The sequence below is a fragment of the Typopeltis vanoorti genome, chromosome 4 (genome assembly GCF_054136105.1).
Source record: "Typopeltis vanoorti isolate ZY-2024b chromosome 4, IOZ_Tvanoo_1.0, whole genome shotgun sequence".
Lineage (NCBI taxonomy): Eukaryota > Metazoa > Arthropoda > Arachnida > Uropygi > Thelyphonidae > Typopeltis > Typopeltis vanoorti.
This window is the reverse complement of record NC_143552.1, coordinates 80,319,548-80,344,623: the sequence shown is the minus strand read 5'-3', so window position 1 is coordinate 80,344,623 and position 25,076 is coordinate 80,319,548. Positions and strand designations below refer to the sequence as shown.

At 35.6% G+C, this 25,076-nt stretch overlaps 1 protein-coding gene across 1 annotated transcript in view; it reads left to right on the top strand.

Moving 5' to 3' along the window:
- Window positions 1-25,076, top strand: part of LOC150107442 (zinc finger C2HC domain-containing protein 1A-like) — a 137,466-nt gene that overhangs the window by 54,291 nt on the left and 58,099 nt on the right. The window contains exons 4-5 of the mRNA XM_090392098.1: window positions 2,636-2,758; window positions 12,119-12,239. Of these exons, the coding sequence (XP_090248224.1) occupies window positions 2,636-2,758; window positions 12,119-12,239 (244 nt within the window). The remainder of the gene's footprint in view (window positions 1-2,635; window positions 2,759-12,118; window positions 12,240-25,076) is intronic.

Genomic DNA, 25,076 nt, shown 5'->3' with positions numbered 1-25,076 from the left:
TTTTCTTAGTTGCAGGATTAAAAATCCGAGTTTCTACTCAATGAAAAACGTTTTGGCCTGCTTTTTCAAAGATCAGCTATCTCTATAACTGGCTTAAAAAGAAGTGTAGAAAATTTTTTTTTCTACTCTCTCATTGTAATGAAAGTTATACTGGTCTTCCTTCTGCAAACATTGCATCATGGACCATGATGATAGAAAGAATTTTTTTTTTTTGCTAATATAATATATTAATATTTTATAGTAGAATATATGGACACATATAATAGAAAAAGTAAGTAAACAGCTCTTGCAGTCATCAACTGATTTTGTGTGGTAATGTAGCAATATAATTGACATGTTTCACAGTAATATGTCACTTACATCATAACAATTTACTTGTATGATGTCACAGTATTTATTTAGTAGTTTGTAATAGTATTAATTCATGTCTTAATTAGTGGCATTTCATCATGTGTATGGAAACATTATAATAATGTTCTCATAATAATGACAGTATTTACTTTTTTTCTTATATATGGTACAATATATTTTACAGATTCTGTGTTCATGCATGCATGCACGTATTCAACTATTAAAATATACCTAAATGATACTTTTCTTTTTGGTATCATTCTGCAGAAGCACTACAAGCAACTATGTTGTAATGTTATTTTCCAGTAGGATAAAATAAGCATAACTATAGAAAGAGTTATTGACACACACATTCTTACAGGCTAGAAGTATCTAGTTACTTTGTTTACTCTGATTTTTTTTTAGATAATTTATATTTTTCATACCATTGATGGTATAATATTAAATTAACATTTAGAATTTATTGTTATTACATATTTATAAAGTTTAAACATTTAAACATATTGACTTGGGTTAGTCAACAAGGGAAGTGATTGCTATGGGGGATTTTAATTATGGTAGTAGTGAGAGATAGGATACAAAAGTAGGTCGATAACAGTATTCTTTGTGCTTGGCAGCATGTCAGCACATATTGGACAAGGGAGATGCCTATACAGTGGTATGCTTAGATATTGCAAAGACTTTTGATAGATTGCCACACCACAAGCTGCTAACTAAACTGAAGCAGATGGAATTGGATGCTATACTAGTGAGTTGGATAGGTGACTGGCTATCAGATAGGTGTCAGCAAGTTATATATGGGGGGGAGGTACTATCTCGAAAGAGGAAAGTCATCAGTGATGTGCCACAGGGTCTATTTTGGGACCATTGTTATTTAATTTGTATATTAATGATATTGGGATGGCTTTAACTGGTGATATGCAGCTGTTTGCAGATGATGCAAAACTGGGGAGAGTGATTAGGAATCAAGCAGATGTTGTGGCTTTACAGGAAGACTTGAATAGATTGTATGAGTGAACAACAGTATGGAACTATCAATTCAATGTTGCCAAGTGTAAGGTTCTGAAATTTGGTAGACAACAATGGGATGCAAAAGATACTCTTGGCAGGAAATTTTGGAGGAAGTTGAGATAATAGACCGTGGAGTGGTGGTGGACAAGGATCTGAAGTTCAGAGGTCACATTGCACAAGTTGTGAAGACATCACATCAAATTATTGATAATAATTTGCCATCCTGGTTGGCTGAGTGGTTAGCATATATGCTCTCCAGCCAAAAGGCTGTGGGTTTTAATCCTGCCATGGGCGTGTTTGTGATTATCTGTTAAAAAAAAAAAAAAAAAAAAAAGCAAACAAAAAAAAAAAAAAAAAAACTAGTGGTGGTCGGCAGTAGATGCCGTTGGTGTAGTTGAGGTTCATTGTAGTTGGTGGATTGAGTGGTGGAGACAGAGAGTTATAGAATAGGTGCCTTCCCTCAATGAGTCCTTGGACTCCCCAGAGGTGTCACATAATAATATTAATAATAATAATTATTATTATTACTATTATTAATAGTAGTTGAGCTTTACTTGTAGAAATAGTTCTGGTTCCATTGTATAAGTCCTTGATCAAGCCTCTTATGGATTATTGTGCACAGATTTGGCCTCCAGGTTTTCATGGTGATGAGGATATATTTATAGAGTCCAGAGATGATTGACTAAGGTCATAACTATCTTTGGGATGTGGTATATGAGAACAGATTGAGGGACTGCAGTTTACAAAGCTTTGTGAATAGGAGGAAGAGAGGGAATATGATTGAGATATTCAAGTTAGGAAATTATAGTTATGGTTAATGTGAAAGAAATTTTTCATGGAATGGGAGAAGGGGTAGAGGAGAACAAGGGAACATACCTGAAAGCTGTATAAGGAGTGTGAGCAGGTTCTTTGCATGGAGAGTGGGTGGTGAGTGGAATGAGTTGCCTGACATTGTGGTGAATACAGATAAGTTGAATGAATTTAAAGCACAGTTTGATGAGCTTTGTGTGTAACAATGTCTCCTACGATGAGACTATTGACTCCGTGGAAGTTTTGTGTTAATAATATAAAGAAAAAAAGAACTCTTCCTCTGTTGTGAAAGAGTTCTTTTTTTCTTTATATTATTATTGTATTATATTATATTATTATTATGGATAAAAAAATAATGTTTCCCAAATGAAATTTGAATGGTTATGAGTTAAGATATATCATGATTATGCTATATCATGTATAAAGTATATCTTCTGAATTAATTTTTCTCCACAATTTATAGGAACGTCATATAAAAATATGCCAAAAAACTAAAAGTAAGAAAAGAAAGGCATTTGATTCATCTCAGCAAAGAAGTCAGGGCACAGAGATAGAAAGTACATCTAAGCCAAAAGACAAAAAAAAGGTATTATTTGACTGCTTTCCAATGTTATATATATTACATAATATATATAATTCAATGTTAACATTTTTCTTTAAGTGACTTCATGATTATGAACATATCATATAATAATATAAAAATATATATAAAATAAAAACTGTATAAATAAATAAATACCTGCTAACAACTTCAACTGGTGTTTACTTGAACACACATCCACCATTTTGTCTTTCAGTTTGCAGATTTGTTTAATATAATTATTAGTTGCAGACTTGCATATTTTTAAACTTGCATTGGGGCTGATATAGAAAAAATTCAATTCAAGTTCTTTTAAATTATTATATTAGAGTGTGCAGTGCTTTTCATGTACCGAATGCACATACTGTCCTGCACCCCTCCCCCCTTTAGTTTAAATCCAGTAAAATGGGCATGTACATGTTCTCCACATTTTAACCTCCCAACACAACCGGTGTGGATGAAATACTCAGAGACCACCCTAGCATTATTCATGGATCAAAATATAAGTATTTTGCCTTTAATCATGTGATTACCCTTCTTTTCCGTTAATCCCTTAACGGCAGTTGTAGAGCCATTAGTTGATTAATTGTTATGGAGAAACCTTAGTGTCACTTGGCTTAAAGTATACTGTATTACTTGGAATTTCCTTCATTGTCCTTTGATTTCAATCCTGTTTTTTTTTTTTTTTTTTTTTTTATTTAAAATTTTGACCCACACATGAAAGTTCACAAGACCTATAACACTACAGTGCCATCTGTGATTAAGGAGAAAATGTAGCGTGTTGATATGTTTCTTAAAAAGTGGGAGGTTGTACTCAGTGGAGAAAAATAGTATGGGGGGGGATTCTTCCAAAGAATAGAGGTATAAACAAAAATTACACAATATCCACAGTAATTAACTTTAATGAAAATACAGATATTTCGTACTGAAAATAACAGCACATCATCAATGTGTAGAAAAAAACTCGGTTTACCAATTAAAAACAGTTACCATGAGATAGAAATTAATATATTAATAAATGATATTAAAACTATTTTTGATGTTTACATGAAAAGAATCTCTCAAGCTTTTGGGGGGAGAGAGACATTTGTTCAGATTCAGGTTATGCCTATGTAAAAGGGGGATGCCTAACCTGAATCAGAATGATTCTCTCTCTCTCTCAAACTTTTGTGAGAGAGCAAGAGAGAGACAATCATTCTGATTGTCTCTCATTTTCAGATTCTCATTACATGTAAACATCAAAAAAAAGTTTTAATATCATTTATTAATATATTAATTTCTAGCTTGCGGCAACCATTTTTAATTGGTAAACTGATTATTGTATGTACCATGTATTCCTGTTTTCATTGATTTGATTGTTTCTACAATGCTGTTGATGTATTTTATTTTCAATACGAAATATCTGTAGTTTCGTTAAAGTTAAATACTGGGATTAATTGCGTGTAATCCATTATTTATAGTTATGCCACAGGTGCCTTTAAAGATTAAAGACTAGAGGTGGATGGAATGAAGGAACAGTGTCGACCAATGGCTTCTCTAGTTTATCTGTGATTAGAAGAAAGTGGAGGAAAGGTAACCAATTCAGAGCACAGTGCCCATGAAAGTACTTATAGAAAAGGCACAGCACTAAAACAGAGTATCTATAATAAAGTGACTGAAAGGAGTCTGTGATGGAAGGATTGTCTGTTAAGCAGATTGCCCTCTTCTGAATATGATTAAGAATTTTTAGAGAGAGAGGGGCCTTGGGTTCTCCACCCCAAATATGGGAACAGAACCCCAAAGTTGGATGGATCTGAGACTTATAGAATGTTAGGAGTTGAGAGGAAGAGAAGTAATATTTAGAACGAAAAAGAACACCAAGCTTTTTAGAAGCTAAGGAAGCTATGTGAGTAATATGTTTGTGCCAGGATAAACTGGATATGACAGTCAACCCAAGAAGAGAAAGTTAATCTTGAAAGAAAACTGGAACATTATCAAAAGTGAGAGGGGATGTGTTAGAATTTTTCTTGTGGGCAATTAGGCAGGCTTCAGTTTTTTTGGCATTGAAATTTACTAAGTTGTCTTCACTCCATTTCAGGATATTGAGGAGGTCAATTTTCAAGTTATTGGTTATGGAAGATCTTGAGGCATCTAACATTAGGGTACTGCAGGATTTATCAAATGATGAAGAGTACTATCATTGACAAAGCTGTGAATAGGATTTGAAGTCAGAGTAAGGAAATCATCGATGTAAAGGAGGAAAAGCATGGGTGAGAGAACACCGAACCCTGAGACATTCCAGCATCTTGAAAAATCTAATGAGAGGAAGCCATCCACAATAACACACAATGGACAACCAGTGAGGAAGCTAGCAATTCAGTCATAGTGTAAAAGGGAGGCCATAATATGGTAGTTTGTTTAGGAGGCCTCGTGCCAGACACGATCAGATGCCCTAGAAATATCGAAAGCAATAATCTGAGTTTCTCCAAATCTTTGGAGAAACTTTTATTATTTTATAAACCTCTACTTTTATTTTATGAACAAGAAAATATGTTAAATTGCATTACATTATTATTTTGAGAGTAATTTTGAATGGTCGAGTAGAATTGCAAATGAACTTGCAGTTGAAAAACGAATCAGATTGTTATTATTTTTTGTAGAGTGCGCGTTTCAGTAATAATTCAGTTTCTTAGCCATTGTAAATTATATTGTGAAATTATCTGAGTCATGTCCTATATGGAATTGATTTCAATTTTGTTTATTTTAAAATATTTCAATCACAACCCCTCACCCCCCCCCCCCGGCCACTCTCTCTCTCTCTCTCTCTCTCTCTCGCTACTACCACTCACAGTAACTGAATTATAAATACCTACTTTTTTTATCATTTTGTATTTCATAATTTTCACAGTGTGTATTTTACATTTCAATATCTGAAATCTGTAACCTCATTTTACCAGTCGAGAAATGAAATAATTATTCTGTTATCTATATCCATACTTATCAGACTTATTTATTCATAAAATAAGATAGCATTGCATAAAGGTGACTCCAAGACAGAGGTAGCAAACTACAGACCAATTAATATATCAGGAGTGGTTGTTGAAGTATTGAAATTCATTGAAGAGAGGGATTACATTCCGCAACAAGTTTTCAATGCGGATGAGACGGGCCTATTTTATAAGCGAATGGGACAATGAACCTACATCACAAAGACACAAAAGGTTGCCCCAGGTTTTAAAGCTTTTAAGGATAGACTCACTTTGCATTTTTTATGGAAATGCATCAGGCGACTTCAAGTGCAAGCCTCTGCTCATTTATCGATCTAAAACGCCTCGTGCATTACAGGGAAAAAATTTTGAGCAATTGCCCATTGTGTGGAAGTGGAATAGAAAAGCTTGGGTTACAAAAGCCCTCTTTAATAACTGGTTTGAAAATTCATTCATTAAAGAAGTCAAGAATTACTTAGAACAGCAAAACCTGTGCTTTAAAGTTCTTCTAATTCTCGATAATGCTCCAGGACACGTTGCTGAAGCCCTCACAACATTGCATCCAAATGTAGAGGTTTTATTCCTCCCACCTAACACCACTTCCTTAATCCAACCAATGGATCTAGGGATCATAAAAAACATTCAAAGCCTATTATGTCAGGCATGTTTACACCTCTGCAAATAAAACACTAGACGAAGGAAAGCACAACACGCTAATGGCATTTTGGAAGCGATTCAACATAAGCCACTGCATATAAATGATTAAACTCGCATGAGAACAAGTGAATTCATCAACATTGAATGCTTGCTGGCATCAGCTCTGGCCAGAAGTTGTCAACAATTTTAAAGGATTTCCATCGATTGAAAATGGAGCCAATGAAATCGTACAAATTGCAAAAGCAATTGGCGGCGAAGGATTTTCAGATATGGAAGAAGAAGAAGAAATCAAAAAATTAATCGAGAATGACGATCAAGAAATGATGAATGAAGAATTGGATGATCTTGTAACACCAGTCGACAGTGAAAGCAGCGATAGTGAAGAAGAAGATAAAGCGCCTTTAACTTACAAGAAGTTAAACGAATTGTTAAAAAAGGCACAGAACTGTCTGATTTTGCAATGGAGATTGACCCAAATGAAGAAAGAAGAGGACACTTTATGAAAGGCATTGAAAAACTCTGCGCTCCTTACCGCGAAACTTTTAAAGAGTTGCTGATTTTGCAATGGAGATTGACCCAAATGAAGAAAGAAGAGGACACTTTATGAAAGGCATTGAAAAACTCTGCGCTCCTTACCGCGAAACTTTTAAAGAGTTGCGTCAGTTATTGTCCCAAGCAAAAATCACTAGCTTTTTAAAAAAATAATTGTATCATGTACCTACTTATTAAGCAGTAATAAAAATCCTTTCAATTAACATTTGTTTCATTTTTCCCTTTTAATTACAACAATAATTTAGTTTAAATTATACATACATACTTTCTTAATTTGAACTATACCTAACACATTTTTTCCATAGAAAGTTAACTTTGCGGAATGCGATTTTGCCGTGCGCGCAATGTATTAATGACGTAACCCCCACGTTTTGCAAGGGTTTACTGTAGTTGGTGGATTGAGTGGTGGAGACAGTTGTAGAGTAGATCCCTCCCTCTGAGTCTTTGGACTCTCTGGAGGTGTTATATAATAATAATAATTTATTGATGGTATTGGACTGCAGGAAATTGATGAGGCTAGAGACTTGGGGATAACGGTGGACAAAGAGTTGAAGTTGAAAAAACATCAAAGTAAAGATAGTAACAAGTAAAGATAAAGAGGGAAGTTTTTATCCCTCTTTATAAGGTTATGATTTGGCCACATCTTGATTATTGCACACAGATTTGGTCACCTGGGTTTTTTGGTGACCAGCAGGTGATAGAGAGGATTCAGAGATGAGTGACCAAGATGGTGACAGGTCTGTGACATACTCTCTTTGTAACCCACAAGGTTTGTGGTTATAACGTTTAGTTGATAGGTTGGAAAAGAGGTGACATGATAGAAACTTTAAGTTATTAAAGGGGTTTTATAAAATTGAAGCAAGTGACATTTTTCAATATGTGACAGATAGTCAGAGAACTAGGGGCTATCCGTGGAAGTTGTATAAGAGTTTGGTTAGTAAGGGGGGGGGGGGTGCAGACCAGATTTTTTGCACGGACAGTGGTGGGAGTGGAATGGATCACCAGAATTGGTTGCAAGTTCCTTGATAATGAATGGATCCAAGCAGAAGCATGATGAGATTTGTTTGTATAATGTTAATTTGGGTCTCCCAGGATGAGTCTCCAGACTCCATGAAAATGCTGGAAGATATTATTATTTGATGCCTCCAGGGAATCCGAATACTCATCAAGGGAGGGCACCTGCTCTACAACTTTGTCTCCACCACTCAATCCACCAACTGACCTCAAAAACACCAAAGCCATCTACCGCCGACTACCATCACTACTATTTCCACAGACAATCACAAACATCCATGCCCACGGCGGGATTCGGACCTGCAGCCCTTTGGCTGGTGAGCGGATACTCTAACCACTTGGCCAGCCAGGCTAGCAAACAATAGGACCTGCACCTTTCCAGTAGAAGGTGCAGATATCCTGCGGCTTCAAGAACTGTCACCTCTCTCACACACACATATTAATAATAATATTATTTCTTTGCAATTTGATTATTCCAACTCCTGTCTTCTTTTCTATCTGGGTCCTAGTGTTCAGTTGTTTAGAGAATACCAATAAGCTAAAATTATTGTAATTTTTACAAATAGATTCCTGTTATTGTTCATATTTAAAAACTCCTGAAAAAGTCTTTCATGAAAGTTAGATATGAAGGTTACTTCTGAGTGTGTGTGTGTGTGTGGAAGGGGATTTAGCCATCAACAGCAAAATACAATTTTAATTCTATTCTGAAAAATTTGGAAACGAAATTTCAATTTTGTCGCATGCACCTATATATATCTTGAATGTAAACTTTAGTAAAAGTATTTCTACTTCAAAATTGCTGCATAATATTTGAACTAGCAGAAAATATATACATAACAGTTTACTTCATAACCATTTATTTCAATTTGTAAAAACTATAATCATATGATAAAAGAAGTAGGGAAAAAATAATTTGTAGGTATTCAGTCTGTCTGATATAACTAAGATTCCAGTTACTAAGAAAGGAACTGTGTTTATTTCTGTAGGTCACTAAGACATAGCTATGAATGTGAAATAATCTGTTTAAGTGTTCTCCTCAGTGTGAGGGATTATCATGCTTTATAATGGAGTGATGCCTGATGCACTTCTTATGCATGTTCTTTCAATGGTTGTTATACATTGCATTCATGTGTTTCTGGGTGTATGTATATACATTCTGGCTGGTAGGGAAATTAAATCTGTCTGTGCAGAAAATATGCCTTCAAAAACTATGTGACTTTCTCCAATCTATATCAGCCTACTTTTTTGTATCCCTTTCCTTACTACATCTTTTTCTGGTCTTTATAAAGGGTTACGTTTTAACTTTTGTAGTGATAGTTGAATATCACTATAGCATATACTACTATAACAATCTTGTTCCCTGTAACAAACTACCCAATTAGTCCTTACCAAAGACCATAAGCACAATGCTATCTGAAATGAAATTCATCACAGCAAAGTATCCAGTATAATAAACCATTCATGTGAGTTTGCCATAGCAAAAATCATTTGTGTCTGATTCCCCCCCCCCCCCTAGCATCATTCATTTCAAGACACTGAGAATAATGCATTTGAATTTTATAGTTAGTTGTTCTGTGGTTTGTTAATAATGAGACTTTACCATTACCTGTTTTTTTTTTTTTTGCCATTTCTGAAAAAATATTTTTATGCTCTCCTCATGAAATTACAGAACATTTGATTATATAAATTGTATAGACAGCAAAAACTGAATGTTTATATCAGCAGGACTTCCATAACTCAGTCAGTAATGATATCTTTTAGTTGGAAAGATCTGGGTTTGAACTATCACTTGATGAACATTTATTAGGGCTTTTCAAGTGAAGGTGAGTTAGTCAGTTCATTTATAGGTAGTGGGTCCTCCCCTCCCACCTCCTCCTGGAAACTCAAGTATTTCATTCCTCAAGACAGACACTGGTCCCCAAATACAACTAGTATTTCTCAGTCCAAGTGAAAAATTTGTCTTGAGGCCCTTGCTTACAACACTTTTACTTAATTTCCAAGGATGACTCCTCTAGTATAGTACTGAAAAATTTCTTTTGTATCAATTCTAAACCCTTTTAGCAATTAAATGATTCTATCATATCCCATCTCTTTTCTACCTATCAACTAGCTTCTGCATCCCAGAACTTCTCAGTCTATCCTTTGTAGAGAGCACTACTGGCTTCTGGATTCTTTCTGCCATTTTCTCATCTCCAAGAAATGCAAGTGACTAGACCTGTGTGCAGTAACCCAGATGTGGCCATATCAGAGCCTCAAAGTGGAATGATAACTTATCTCTGCTTGTTAGTGTATTCTTCAGTAAGCAAGTAATCCTTCGAGGCCTCAAGATCCTCTGAAATAAGATCCTCATGAAGTCCAGTTTAATGTGGTACACATTAAACTGGTATCCATTATCTTTTGCCCACAGATCAGCTTTTTAAATCATTCTACAAACTCTCTCCCCCTTGATTAACTAATCATTATACAATTTTGTATCATTAGTTAACAACTCATGTCTCTTCAAATCATTTCCTGTATCATTAGTGCACTAATTATATAGCATTGATCCCAGCACAGAGCCCTTCAGCACATTGCTGACCACATCTTCTCCTGGATTCTTCTCTTCATATACTACTCTTTGGTATCTGTCGATCAGTCACCCTCATATCCATATCACCACTTTCATGTCCATCCCCATTTGTTCCAATTTGCATAACAGAGTTCCATGTGGTATTCTGTCAAACCTTTGCACGTTCCAGCAGTATCATCATGTGACCATTCCCTTTATCCAATCAATTCAACTGTCACTCTGTTATAAAAAGTGAGTAAATTACTAAGGCATGACCTACTCTCTACAATTCCAATTCCTTTGTACATTTATAATATGCAGGCTGGTGAAATGCCCATCTAATTGCATGTGATATTTGCATTGAGATTCTTCAATATCCTGAGTTCTTCTAATTCATCAACCTCTATTCCCATATCAGTTCCTGTCATATCTATCACTACATTATGTTCACCTGGATGATAGTCTTGCAGAGTGGTCACTCAATAACGCTGGTATTTCAGATGCTTCAGTCATTTCCCTCCCATTAGTATACATTAAAGTTATTCTTAGCCTTTAATTTAATGACAACGTATACTAGGATATTAATTATAAAAAACTTTAATTAATACCTTCCTATATTTTGGCAATGTTACATTATTTTCAGGTATCACAAAAAACAATATGTGCAAGCAGACACTAACACCGAACAAATGAGGCTGAATAAAAGCAACAGAAATAGGGCCTATAGTCCTAAACAGTGTCCCCTGTTGGGTTAAATTGGCTGGCCAATGGACTGACATTCTTAAAATGTATGCTTCCCAGATTTGAGACAATTTCATGCATCCAAATATGTTGAGGTTTGGAAAGTTTTTAAGGCTGAGGCAGATTTGATGAATAGTCTTTCATACGTTGCGATGTAATAGAGTGGCCTTCTTCCAATGTATCCTGGTGGGTTTCCAAAGCATGGTCAGCAAGTCTTGAGTGGCTTTATTGGTGGAAGTGGATGTAGTCCTTGTGTTCGGATATCCTGCCTTTTTGGCTGTAGTAGGACAGTTTACAACTTCAAGGGACCTGATATACTCCTGGTAGGTCTGGGGAATGTGGCTGGTCTTTGGAGCAAATAAGAGATGCCAATTTCCTATGTGGTTTTTAACTGGTTGTAAGTCATATTTCTTTAGGATTTTTGTTAAATTTTCAGATGTGCCCTGTATATATAGAATGGTGATGGATAATTTGAGTAATCTCTGCTTTGAAGGAGGGGGTGGGTTGCTGTTACATGGTTTTTTATTTTTTGGATTTTTTGGGGAGTTTCTTAGCCATTGGCTAAGAAAGTGTTAAGGATATGGTCAAATTCAGTAGTTCAGCTCTGTTATCTGAACAGATTAATTTTGCCCTGTTGTATAGGATTTTTATAATCCCATATTGTTGGGGGGACGAGGAGAGTGATCTACCTGTATGCGTAGGTTTTCTTTAACGGAGAATGCCAGGGATCCTTCAGGATGGCGTATAATCAGAGTATCTAGGAATGGGAGACTGTTGTTATTTTCCTTCTAAAGACTTTCAAACCAACCAGACTTGCAATATTTGTTTTAATCTAGTTATTTTATAATAATAATAATAATAATTGTTATTATTATTATTTTTTCCTAGAATGAGAAACCCAAGCCAAAGTCCAACTGGAGAGAGAAACATCAAGAATTTATTCAAGCAATCAAAAGTGCTAGGGGTGATGAAACAGAAAACAGTAATGCACCAAAAAAAGTTCCATCTGGTGAGTCTCTGGAAGGAAGATATATCCATAAACAAATACATCTTGAAACCATATTCTTAACTTGTATAATAATTATATAGTACTTATATATCATTCATTTTGAAACTTTTCTTTAGATTAAAAATACATTAGTGTTAATGGTATTAAATTAAACAGCAAAGTTATTTTTGGCAACAGAGCAACCCCTTTATCACAACTAGGCTAAAAGAGATTTAATTAAATGAGTTTTATTTAATTAAGGAACGGTTATTAATTTGACATTCATTTTTGAAAAAAAGTGAATAAAACCAATAATGAATAAATGAATTACGCAGACTATGAGTTTAAAAGAAATCAAAGGAACAAAACACTTGCTATATACGTTGCAAGCCAGCAACATGACAAGTGCTGGCTATTTCGTTGAAAACATCATCACACACACAGATTGCAGAAAACTGTAAGCTTGCTGCATGTTTTTTATGAAACAATGTACTAATATGAGTTTGATTGGTTCTAGAGTAGTGGAGAGTTTGACTGCTTTGAGAGTACTAGGAAGTCATTTATTTTGTTTAATTGCTGAGGGGGGGAACAGTAAATAGGGCATTTTAGTGTTTATGGCATATTACATCATTCTTATTATTAGAGGTTCAGAGCAATAAGAATCATCCAGTAACAGTTGCTACAACATATATGCCACTTGTTACAGAAATCATTCAAGGCTATATAGTGATCGGTTGGTTTATTTAATGCTCTAATGAAATTGATGATTTTATATATTTTATTTATTTTTCCTCAGAATAATTAGTTTTTATAGTATATTCCTGCTAATTTTCTTGTATGTAGAGTATTTGGTTTATTTCCTGATTTTGTTGGAATACTATAATAAAGTAGTACCTTAAAATGGCACCAAAACCTTACAAGAACAATTGAGCAGCAAGAAAGCTAGTGCAAGTGAAATTGTGAGCAAGGATGCTTGTCCCAGCAAACAGAATCATGCCATTTTAGAAATTAACCAGGATATTGAGAATGAATTAACTTTGGAAATATCTAGACTAAAACAAAGTATTAGATTGATAATGAGGGAATTGGGAAAAGTCAAAAAGTGATTAGATGGGCATTGGAAGGACACGAAAGAGGAAAAAAAAAAAAAAAGCACTGAATCAGATAAAATATTGTGTAATGATAATCAGGTAGGTAGAATCAATTATAAAAAGGATATTTTATGGAATGGAGATTCAATTATAAAACATGCAGTTGATGACAGTATTACTGCTTGAGCTTTTCGAGATACTAAAATCAAACATTTAATGAATGTAATTGAAAAGCAAACCAAAAGATGATATTTCTGGTAGCAACAAAATGATTTCACTGATGATAAATACAGTAAGTGAAAGAATATGAAAGGATTGCTAGAAGCTGGAGTTAAAGAGTGAAAAAGTGAAAATACATTGATTTTATTTTCATTCTCTTTGTTCCTAAGAGAAAAAAAATCATGTTGAAAGTTTTTCACTTGGTTATACTAAAAATTAAAGATGTCAGGAAGTTATATTCTTGGTTTCATCCAAGTGTAAACAAGCAAAGTAACTTCACAACTGGGCTATTTGTATATAGAGGCTAATAACTTCACATCACTTGCCTTAGTATCCCATAATCAAGGCATATCTTTACGGACATGTATAATGATATGCGTTATAGGAAGGGCCACTATCCAGACTGGTTTCGACCTTTATTGAAGTCTCATCAGTGAGAGCCAGAAGCAATACCAAGGTTGAAACAATGCAGAATTCATATATTTCCCATATACAAGTAGTCAAAAGGTGTCACTCCTTATTACTAAAATACTCTGGATTAGAGACAGATGTTGATAGTTTTTTCACTTTGTTATACAATAAATTAAAGATGCCAAGAAAAATTAGTTTTATGAAAGGCACATATATCCTTATGGACATATATAATGCTATGCATTATAGGAAGGGCCACTACCCAGACTGGTTTTGACCTTTATTGAGGTCTCGTTAGTGGGAGACAGACAGACCCAGAAGAGATACCAAGGTATCTCTTGAAGTAATGCAGAAGTCATATTTCCCATATATAAGTATTCAAAAGGTGTCACAACTTATATTATTATTATTATTATTATTATGGGCAACTCCAAGGAGTCCTTAGACTCATCGAGGGAGGGCCTGAACATCATGTCACCCACAACAGACTCTGGCAACTTATTCCACTCATTCACCACTCTCCAAGTAAAAACTTTAGTTCTAACACCTTTGTCCAGTTTCCATGGATGGCCCCTAGTCCTCCCACCACCAGACCTATTCTGAAAAATATCTGCTGAATTAATCTTATAGAAACCCTTCAGTAATTTGAATGCCTCAATCATATCACCCCTTTTCCACCTATTAACCAATTTCTGCAACCCACAAATCTTCAACCTGTTCTCATAAAATTCATTCCATAGACCTGCTATCATCTTGGTCACTTGCCTCTGGATCCTATCTACCTCCTCCCCATCAAGAAGAAACCCTCGTGCCCATATCTGAGCACAGTAGTCAAGATGGGGTCTTATCAAGGCTTGATACAGAGGAACAATAACTTGCTTGTCTCTGCTCGTCAAGGTATTCTTTAGTAACCAAGTGATTTGATGAGCTGATTTAGCCACTTTTGCAATGTGCCCCCTAAATTTCAACTCCCTATCCACCAACACCCCCAAATCCCTGGCCTCATCAATCTCCTGAAGTATAGTTCCACCAATGTGGTATACTGCTGCTAATCTTTTCACCCCAAAATGCATAACCTTACACTTTGCCACATTAAACTGACATCCATTCTCCTTACCCCAATCTTCCAATCTATCCAAATCATCCTGCAAAATTTTGACATCATGTGGATTCACTATTGCTCTACCCAACTTTGTATCATCAGCAGACAAATGAATAGTTCTTCTCAGATCCTTTCCGATATCGTTAATGAACAAATTAAATAGTAGTGATCCAAGAACAGAACCATGCAGCACACCACTAGTCACAGGCCATCTTTTGGACTCTACTCCTGAATAAACTACTCTCTGATATCTCTCCATCAACTCAACCGCTCTCCTATCCATTCCCATATGCTGCAGTTTACTGATTAGAATTCCATGTGGTATCCTGTCAAAGTCTCTTAGCAAGGTCCAGCAGAATCACTGTAAACCCATTATCCTTATCCAGTTCAACCGTCACTGTGCTATAAAATGTGAGCAAGTTACTGAGGCATGATCTACCCTTCACAAAACCATGCTGATCCCCATATAGTATCCCGTTATCATCTATCCATTCCTGTATTTTTCTCTTGACTACTTTCTCCAAAACCTTGACAATGACTCCTGATATGCTGATCGGTCACAGTCTTGGAATCTCCTTTATGCAGCGGTACTATTTTTTCCTCTTTCCACCCCCTCAGGACTAACCCAGACCCGAGACTCAAATTAAACAAAATGGTCAAGGGCACTGACAATTCTTTTGCCGCTTCGCGTAAGACCCGTGCTGGTATACCATCCAATCCCACAGATGTATTCACATTAAGGTTTTGTAATATACTATTCACCTCCCTTTCATTCACCTCAATTCCCATATAAGCTATTGGTTCCTTCATTCCTGCAATATCACCACCTGGATGATATACTCTTGCAAAGTGCTCATTCAGTAATTCCACTATATCAACTAATTCAGTTACCTCCTCTACCATCGGCATTCCTTAAAATCCTTCTGCCATATACATTTTTTCTTTTACTTGCAGCATATCGAAAAAAACTGTTTGGGATTCTCTTTAGCTTGCATAGCTAATTTCCTTTCATAATCTGCTTTTGCTTTTCTTACCACACTCGTTACCCTTCTGGCCTGTGCTTTATACTGTTTGTGTGCCTGCAGGTCACCATTCTCCTTAAATTCTCTCCACAGTTGTTTCTTTTTTTGCAGCTTAAGCGTAATGGTGTTATTCATCAATTTAACCCCTACTTAACTGGGCTACTATACTAGTAGCCCAATCATGAAGTTACTTCACATGCAAAGTTTGCTTACACTTGGATAAAGGATGAAACCAAGAATATAATTTCTTGGCATCTTTAATTTATAGAAAAAAAATCACAATAACTCAAAAACTGTATGATGAATTTTTATGCAATTCAGGAAAAGAAGTATGATTTGAGATGTGAAAGAAACACCCACAAAAATTGTAAATAAATAGTTTAATTCAGAAACAAATGGTTATATGAAGACAGTAGTCAAAAATAAGTCAAAGCACCTCAATAAGGAATGTGGTTATACCCTTCACAACAAAACAGCATGTGCAACATTTCATACTGTTTATAAAGGTGTCTAGGAGCTCAGTTAGTAATAGCAGCTATAGATCATCTCAGACATACTCATTAGAATTAAAGTCAGGAGACCTGGCTGGCCAATCCATATATACAGTAGTCTCTTCTCAACGATATTGGTCTGTGAGCTTTGCTTGATGAGGACGAAAATTATCGTCTTGTAGGATAAATGTTTTCCATATCACACCTGCATGCAGACAAACATGAGGATCCAGAACCTCATATCTATAAGTTACAGCATGGTTTTCATGGTTCCACTGGGAAGTACATATAGGTAGATGCATTTATCTAATAATATGCTTCCCAAACTATCACATTACCTCCATCATAAGTGTCTCTTTCACAGATATGAGGGATGATAATGTGTCTTTGGTGTTCTCCAGATCAGAGCAAATCATGACTTGTTTGTAAAATACCAACGTATATGTGCTGAGCACATATAGATCTGGATTGTGTTAGGTACAGTTGATGTGCGACCTCACCCATTTCAAATGTGCTCTCCTATGGTGTATTTGCTTCCACTGTGCCTTCTGTTCACAATAGAAGCAGATACTAATGTTCTTGTAGGTGATGTGTGGTTAGATCAGCTGATTTGGTATAGCACTCCTGTTTTGCCGAGCAGATAATTAGAGATATCAGTCACTCACTGTGGTTGTAGCTGGTTGTCTTCCATCACTGTATTTCTGGGATGCTGTTTGTGACAATTAGAATTTATTCCATAGTATATGGACTTTAGAATGATTCATATGCAATCATCTGCATGTTACCACCTGACTTTGATTAGTCTTACAATGGCTCGCCACCTGAATTCATCAGTTAAATCATAGGTGGCCAACAGCAGGCCTGCGGCAGGATAAAAACTATATTAAATTATATGTATTATCAATTTAGATATTAGTTTCCACTGCAGGTTTTCCGATTGATATACTGGTTATATTCATTATTTCTGATGACTGAAACAATTTATATTCTCAACACTGAATCAAAATTGCTTTAAAAATATTACTCAATTTATAAAATCTGCTGCTTCTCTGTGTGAGTTGTAGTAGTGGGAGTGGTAGATTTCTATGTGCTCCAGAGTAACGCATCATTGAAAGTCACTTGCTCTGCTCTTTTTACTGTGATCAGTTTCAGAGACTCAGTTTCACAGTTAACAGTGTTATTGTTGCAGTTTGTGTCCCCTGGTCAGTTTCTTCAGCCTTTGTGTACTATGAGTAAGAAACATAAGATCTGTGAAGAAAACAGGTCATTTCAGGAGAAATGGGAAAATGAATTTCTGTTTATAAAAATAACTACAACAAACCATAGTGCTTTGTGTGTTTGCAAGTATTGTCTGTGCACAAGGAATATAACCTCAAACGGCACTACATACAGCACCATGCCGCTTAATACCAAGAATATGTTGGACAAGTACATATTAAAATTGAACGTAATTTGAAGAGAAACGTTAGTGCTCAGAAATCTATTTTTACCAAAACAACATCAATACAAAAAAACTCGCTCTTGGCATCGTTTGTAAGTGCAGAGATAGCAAAAGCAAAAAAATTATTATCTGATGGTAATTTGTAAAATACTGTTCTGTGAAAATGGCATGTGCATTTGGGGAAGATAAAATTGCCAGTGAGTTTGAAAGCGTCCCACTATCAAAATAAACTGTAACAAAAAGATTCGAGGAAATAGTTTCTCACTTATTGAATAAATTAAAAAGTGTTATTACAGATTCAGCTAGCTTCTCACTGCTCTGGATGAATCAACTGACATAACAGGTACAGCTCAACTTCCAATTTTCATTCGAACTGTTTCCAAAGACTTTGCTATTAATGAAGAGCTGCTAGCATTAGAGTCATTGCATAACACAGTCAAAGGTCAAGACATTTATGATGCAGTTATGAAGGTTGTAAATGGTACCGGTGACATCAACAATCTCACAGCTATTGTGACAGATGGCACCAAATCAATGCATGGTACTCAAACAGGCTAAGTTGGCTTACTAAAGAAGGCTGGAATCAATTGCCCTGTATTGCACTACATTATACATCAGGAGGCACTGTGTGGAAAAATTCTGGATATAGAGGATGTTATGAAAACTGTAATGAAGTGTGTGAATCTAATTAAGGGTGGAAATTGGGCTTTGACACACCGCAAGTTTCTTTCTTTTCTAATAGAAATGGAGGCAGAATATGACGATTTAGTGTTGTACACAGAAGTACGTTGGCTAATCAGAGGGAACTGTTTGAAATGTTTTTTTGCCTTGAGAAAGGAAATAAAAAGAGTTTTTAGAGGAAGACAAAGAACTAATCAGTTCTTTGTTTTGTGTTCCTCATTTTAACTGCTTACTCACCTTTCTAACAGACATCACACACACACCACATAAATGAACTCAACGTGAAGTTACAGGGATGTAACCAAACAATCTCAGATTTAGTTGGACACCTAGATGGGTTCATAAGTCAACTGAAGGTTTTTAAATTCACCTAGTCAGAGGAAACTTGGTACATTTCCCTTCCTACAGGGAGTTGATGGAGGAGAGCCATGCCCTTGACTTCAAGTTTTCTGTGCCAATGTTAGACCAACTTTTGGAGAAATCAGTAAGCGATTTTCTGACTTCAGTGATATGTGGCCACAACTGACATTATTTAACAACCCAATGAAATGTGACATTTCAGAGCAGCATGACACTATTCAATTGGAATTGTGTGACCTTCAAAGTGACCCCTTTTTCCAGTCAAGGGTAGAGATAGGCATTGACTTTTGGAAACTGGTACCAAGAGAAAAATATCCTGCATTGAGTGATTTCAGCTTGAGAATTGCATCTGTGTTTGGAAGCACATACATATGTGAATGCACTTTCTCAACTATGAGGGCAGTTAAATCGTCACAAAGAAGCTGATTGACTGATGACCACCTTCAGGATTTGTTACGAATATCGTCATCATCATTGAAAATCAACTTTGATGAACTTGTTGCCACACATGAACGCCCACAGTATTCTCATTAAGTTCTGTTACATATAAAAAAAAACAGAAATATGTAATTAAATTTAATTTAACAACTTATATTTAAAACAATCAAGTATTTTATATTGTTCTCCCAGTAGTAAAATGATTTAACAAATATAGTAATTCAATACATATAACTATTGCCTTGAAAAAATACAGAGTTCATTTTTATTTCAGTTTCTCTAAAAGTATGTGGCCCGTGACGCTACCACTCATCATATATTGGTCCTCGTATAGAATGAAGTTGGCCACACCTGAGTTAAATGATGGCTTGCTATTTTGCTATCACAACTTGCATTCTTCTCACCCCAGGCATGAAATGGAAAACCATGACAAAACGCCTGCTTTTATTCCTGTTTTATTTGCATATACTGTTGACAGCACTATTCATTTGTATATGATAACCAGACTCAGCACAACTTTTTCCGTAATGTAAAAAGTTATGCATCAATAAACACCTGCCTTTTAGATATTTATCCTCACTGAATTATTGCAGTTTTTCTCCTTGTTCCCTAGTTTATTAAAACCAATTTAGGATATCACCTAAATATTCATCATTAAATTCCTACCATGTACCCTCAAGGGGTGTACAGGATACATGAAAAATTTACATTACTAACTTCCTATCTACAATTTTCCTCCAAATCAGTCTGTTACTTGTCAAGACTCCAACATTATCAGATCTTATATTTCTATCCTCTAAGGCACTTTGTATCCTATCAAACCACCTATATCTTGGTCTTCCTCTGGGTCGTTTTCCTGCCAACCTGGCAGAGAACACTTGTTTTGCCAATCTTTCCTCGCCCATTCTGTTTAAATGACCACATACCACTTGAGATTAGCTCTGCTAACGCATTCTTGGATGCTGACAATGTCAAGGTTTTTCCTAATATCCTTGTTTTTAATATGATATTGCCATTGATGTCATCTGTTCACGCCTCCAATCTTTCTCAGGACTCTTATATCTGCGGTCTCTAGTCTTTGGTCAAGTGTTTTACTTCTGACCCAGCTCTCAGATCCATAAGTTAAAACTGGTTTGAACACTGTCTTTTATACAGCTAATTTAGTGTTCCGACTAATTTCTCTCTTATTCCATATGAATTTATTCAATTGACTTCCTACTATACCAGCTTTATTGATTCTGTTGTCTATTTCCATATTTAATTTACCATCCTCACTAAAAATCGTGCCTAAGTAGGTGAAATGTTTTACTTGTTCCACACGTTCTCCGTTCACAATGCAGTTGACATTTTTAACGATTCTGCCTATTTTCATTGTCTTTGTCTTTTTATTGCTGACCTTCATACCATATCTATTACAACAGGTTATTCAATTTAGTCAAGGAATCTTGCTGACTCGTAGTGGATTTATTGATAAGTATAACATCGTAAGCATAAAGCAAAGAGCTGACATTAACATCTCCAATTTTGATATCATGTTTAATACCACTACTTTCCTTCATAATGTGATCCATATTGATAATGAATAACAGAGGGGATAATGTACATCCTTGTCTCACACCAGATTTGACATTAAACCATCTTCCTGTACTTCCTTCAATTCTAACTGCTGACTTACAACTCAAATAAAGATTAAGTATTGCTTGATATAATGCTCCATTGACACCATATAACTGTAGCGTATTGAATAGCTTCTCTCTTGGCACCTTATCATATGCCTTTTCCAGATCTATAAAACTCAAATAGAGATCTTTGTTATATTCCCATGATTTCTCCACTATTTGTCGTAAAGTGAAGATCTGATCCTGACAGCCTCTATTTGGCCTGAATCCAGCTTGTTCTTCACCAGGCTTTTCTTCTACAATTCTAGTCAACTGTTTCTCAAGTATACTTGCATATATCTTACCAGGAACACTCAATAGTGAAATACCTCTGTAATTCTCACATTCAGTTTTATTTCCCTTTTTATATATGAGTACTATGGGAGCTCTACTCCAATCATCGGGAATTCGTCCCTCTGTCCTGGCCTTCTGAACTATGCAGTGCAGCCACTGCAAGACTTTTATACCACCATACTTCAGCATTTCTGGTTGAATATCATCTACTCCTGCTGCCTTTCCCCATTTTAAGCCTTTGATGGCTTTTTCTACTTCAAGTATGGATATGTATTCCTGACAGTATGCCTGTTGAGTGTTTTTTACCACTGCTTGTTTCGTTTAACAATTTTTTGAAGTAATTAACTCCATACTTCAAGGATATCTTTTTCTCCCATTTTCATGTCACCTTTATCATCTCTAACTCCTTTTACGGTACTCTTTCCTCCATTTCTGAGCTTCTTCAATAATCTCCAAAATATTTTGCCACCTTCTTGATATTTATTTTCTATGTTCTTGCCAAAGTCCTCCCATAACTAGCTAAACAAAAGTCATGTGTTTAGCTTTTGGTTCCTGTTCTCAAACTCTTTAATTTTTTCTTCAATAATCTTTGTGTATTTTAGACTACAGTTCACATCTGAGAGCTGCTCAACTTTTATTCGCTTTAAAACTTTCTTACTTGTTATTCTTTTCAATATGAAATTCAATTTTATCCTGCTCAAGATTAAATAGTGATCACATCCAATTTCAAATCCTCTGTGCACTCTGGTGTCCTGCACCAGGGAGAAAACATCACGATCAACAATAACATAGTCAATGAGACTTTTCTTATTTCTTGCCTCTTCTCTCCATGTGAATTTGTGCACATTTTTATGTTGGAACATGGTGTTAGTAATAACCAGTCCATGTCCTGAGCAGAAATCCAACAAATGTTTGCCATTATTATTAGCTTTGCTCTTTTCTCCAAATTTTCCCAATATATTTTTGTATGTCTGACAATTATTTCCTACTCTGCTATTTAGATCCCCAACAAGGACCAACTTTTCCTTTTTCATTGTGTCAGTTGCTTTTTCTAAAGCATCAAAAAATTCCTCCATTTCTACCTTATTAGAACCTTCTGTGGGACCATAGGCACAAATAAGTGTCATTGTCCAGTACCCCATTCTGATATTTGCCCACATCACTGTACTTGAGACTGCCTGCCATTCAAGAAGATTAGCCACGTATTTAGTGTTGAATGCAATGGCTACTCCTTCTTTTCCTTGATTGTCATTGCCTGAATATAACATTCTGTATTTATTGCTCAGAAAGATCTCACCAGTTTTGGTCATTTTTGTTTGTCACCCCTATTATGTCGATCTTGTACTTATCTAATTCCTCAGCTAGCTTCATTTCTTTGCCATTCAGGCTTCTTATGTTGATAGTACCGATCTTTATCTCTGGTGATGTTGAGTTGGGGTGTTTTTTCAGATTTGTTCCAGTAGCTGACTTTTCGCTGTTCACCCTGGCTCCCTGGTGAAAACAACGGGGGCCTTGTTTAACCGGGTGACGCCCCAGCCGGCATATAATTTTGTCATGTTGTACCATCATTTTATAATTTTGTTTAAGCCAATAAGAATTACAATTTGGTTGGCTAAATTCCAAATTTCCAGCCTATCCTCGTTCGTTCAGTATCCAGGTAGATACCCAACAGGGTGCACCACGAGAAGGTGAGGATTGGACATTAGGTCAGAAGCCCTGGTTGGTTCTCTGCATTCCTTTAAAGGCGATGTGGAGGTCTCCTCTCAGTTATACAGCTTTGAGGACCTCCATAGTCCAAAGACTGTGTGAATCCTCAACTTCACACAATATCTATCATAACTCTCCTTGTAATTAACATACAAAGTATTCACAACTGACTGAGGCTATCCATTCCATTCATTCACCACTCTCCAAGTGAAAAATCTAGTTCACACACTTACCCAACTTCCAGGGATGACCTCTTGTTCTATCCCCTTCTTCAATGACCAAGTAATCCTGTGAGCTACCCCTGGCTACTTAGCAATATGCCCTCTAAATTTCAGCTCTCTATCTACTGCCACTATCCTCAGATACCTGGTTTCATCAATTTCCTGGAGTACATTTCCCTCAATGTGGTACACAGCTTGTAATCTTTGTATCCCAAAATGCATAACTTTATGCTTTTCCACATTAAATTGGCATCCATTATGTTTTGCCCATACTGTTTGGCTATTTAAATCATCCTTCAAGCTTTCTGCATCACCTTGATTAACTATTACTCTACCCAACTTTGCATCATCTGCAAACAACTGAATATCTCCCTTCAAATTATTTCCTGTGTCATTTATGTACAATTGAAACGGCAGTGGTCCAAGCTCAGAACCCTATGGCACAGCAGTAGTCACCTACCTTCTCCTAGATTGTGCCCCTCCATATACTACTTTTTAGTATCTGTCTATCAGCTACCTTTTATCCATATCACCAGTTTCATATCCATCCCCATTTGTTGCAGAGTGTATAACAGAGTTCCATATGACATCTTGTCAAATGCTTTCACAAAATCCAACAGTATCATCGAGTAGCCATTCTTTTTATCCAACTCAGTTGCTACTCTATTATAAAATGTTATTAGATTTACTAAGGCATGACCGATCCTTCACAAAGCCATGCTGCCCCCATCAGAGTATCAGTCTTATCCACTCATTCTGGAAATCTCTTTTTGACCAATTTTTACTATCACTCCTGAGATACTAATTGGTCTATAATTTGCTACCACTTAGATCCTTCTTTTTGCAAAGGAATTATTTTGCCCTTCTTCCACTCTTTTGGAACTTTGCCAGAACTGAGACTTTGATTAAACATCTTAGTCAAGGACATTGCCAGCTCCCCTGCACATTATCATAAGACATGAGCCAATATCCCATCCAGTCCCATGGCTGTATTTGCATTCAGATTTTTCAGTATACTAAGTACCTCCAATTCTTTAATGTCTGTTCTCACATCAGTGCCTGTGACCTTTGTCATAACTATCTTCACTTGGATGATATATTCTTGAAAAATGGTCACTCGTAACTCAACTATTTCATCTGCTTCCATTACCTTTTCCCCATCTGCGCTCATTAAATTCATCCTTCCATAGTCATTCTTTCTTGTGCTTGCCACAAAAAAAAAAAAAAAAACCTTTGGGATTTTTTTTTTGCCTGTTCAGCTTTTTCTTTTCATTTCTTTTCTTTTCTTTTCATAATCTGATTTTGTCTTCCTTACCATGCTGATATGATAGCATGAAATTAAAAAAAGGATATAATGGCAAATGATTTAATGCATAGATTGTGTATAAAGAATGATTGCAAGTTATTGGATGTAATGAGAGAGCTTCAAAAAAGAATAGATTTATATAAGAGGGACAGTCTGTACTTGAATGTATTTGGTTTCAATAAGGAAATACCATAAGTAGACATATTTAAATAAATTATAAGACTGGAATTAACTCATGTAAAATATTATTTATTAGTATAATTTTCGCCTGAGTTTCAAAGGCATCTTCAGTACAATGCTAATAGAACAATAACTGACAATTCCAAAAGGTGCCACGGAACTAAAAAAGGTTAAGTTTTCTAACTTAAAAAATAAATAACTAAATAAATAAAAAATAAATATATTTATTTTTTATT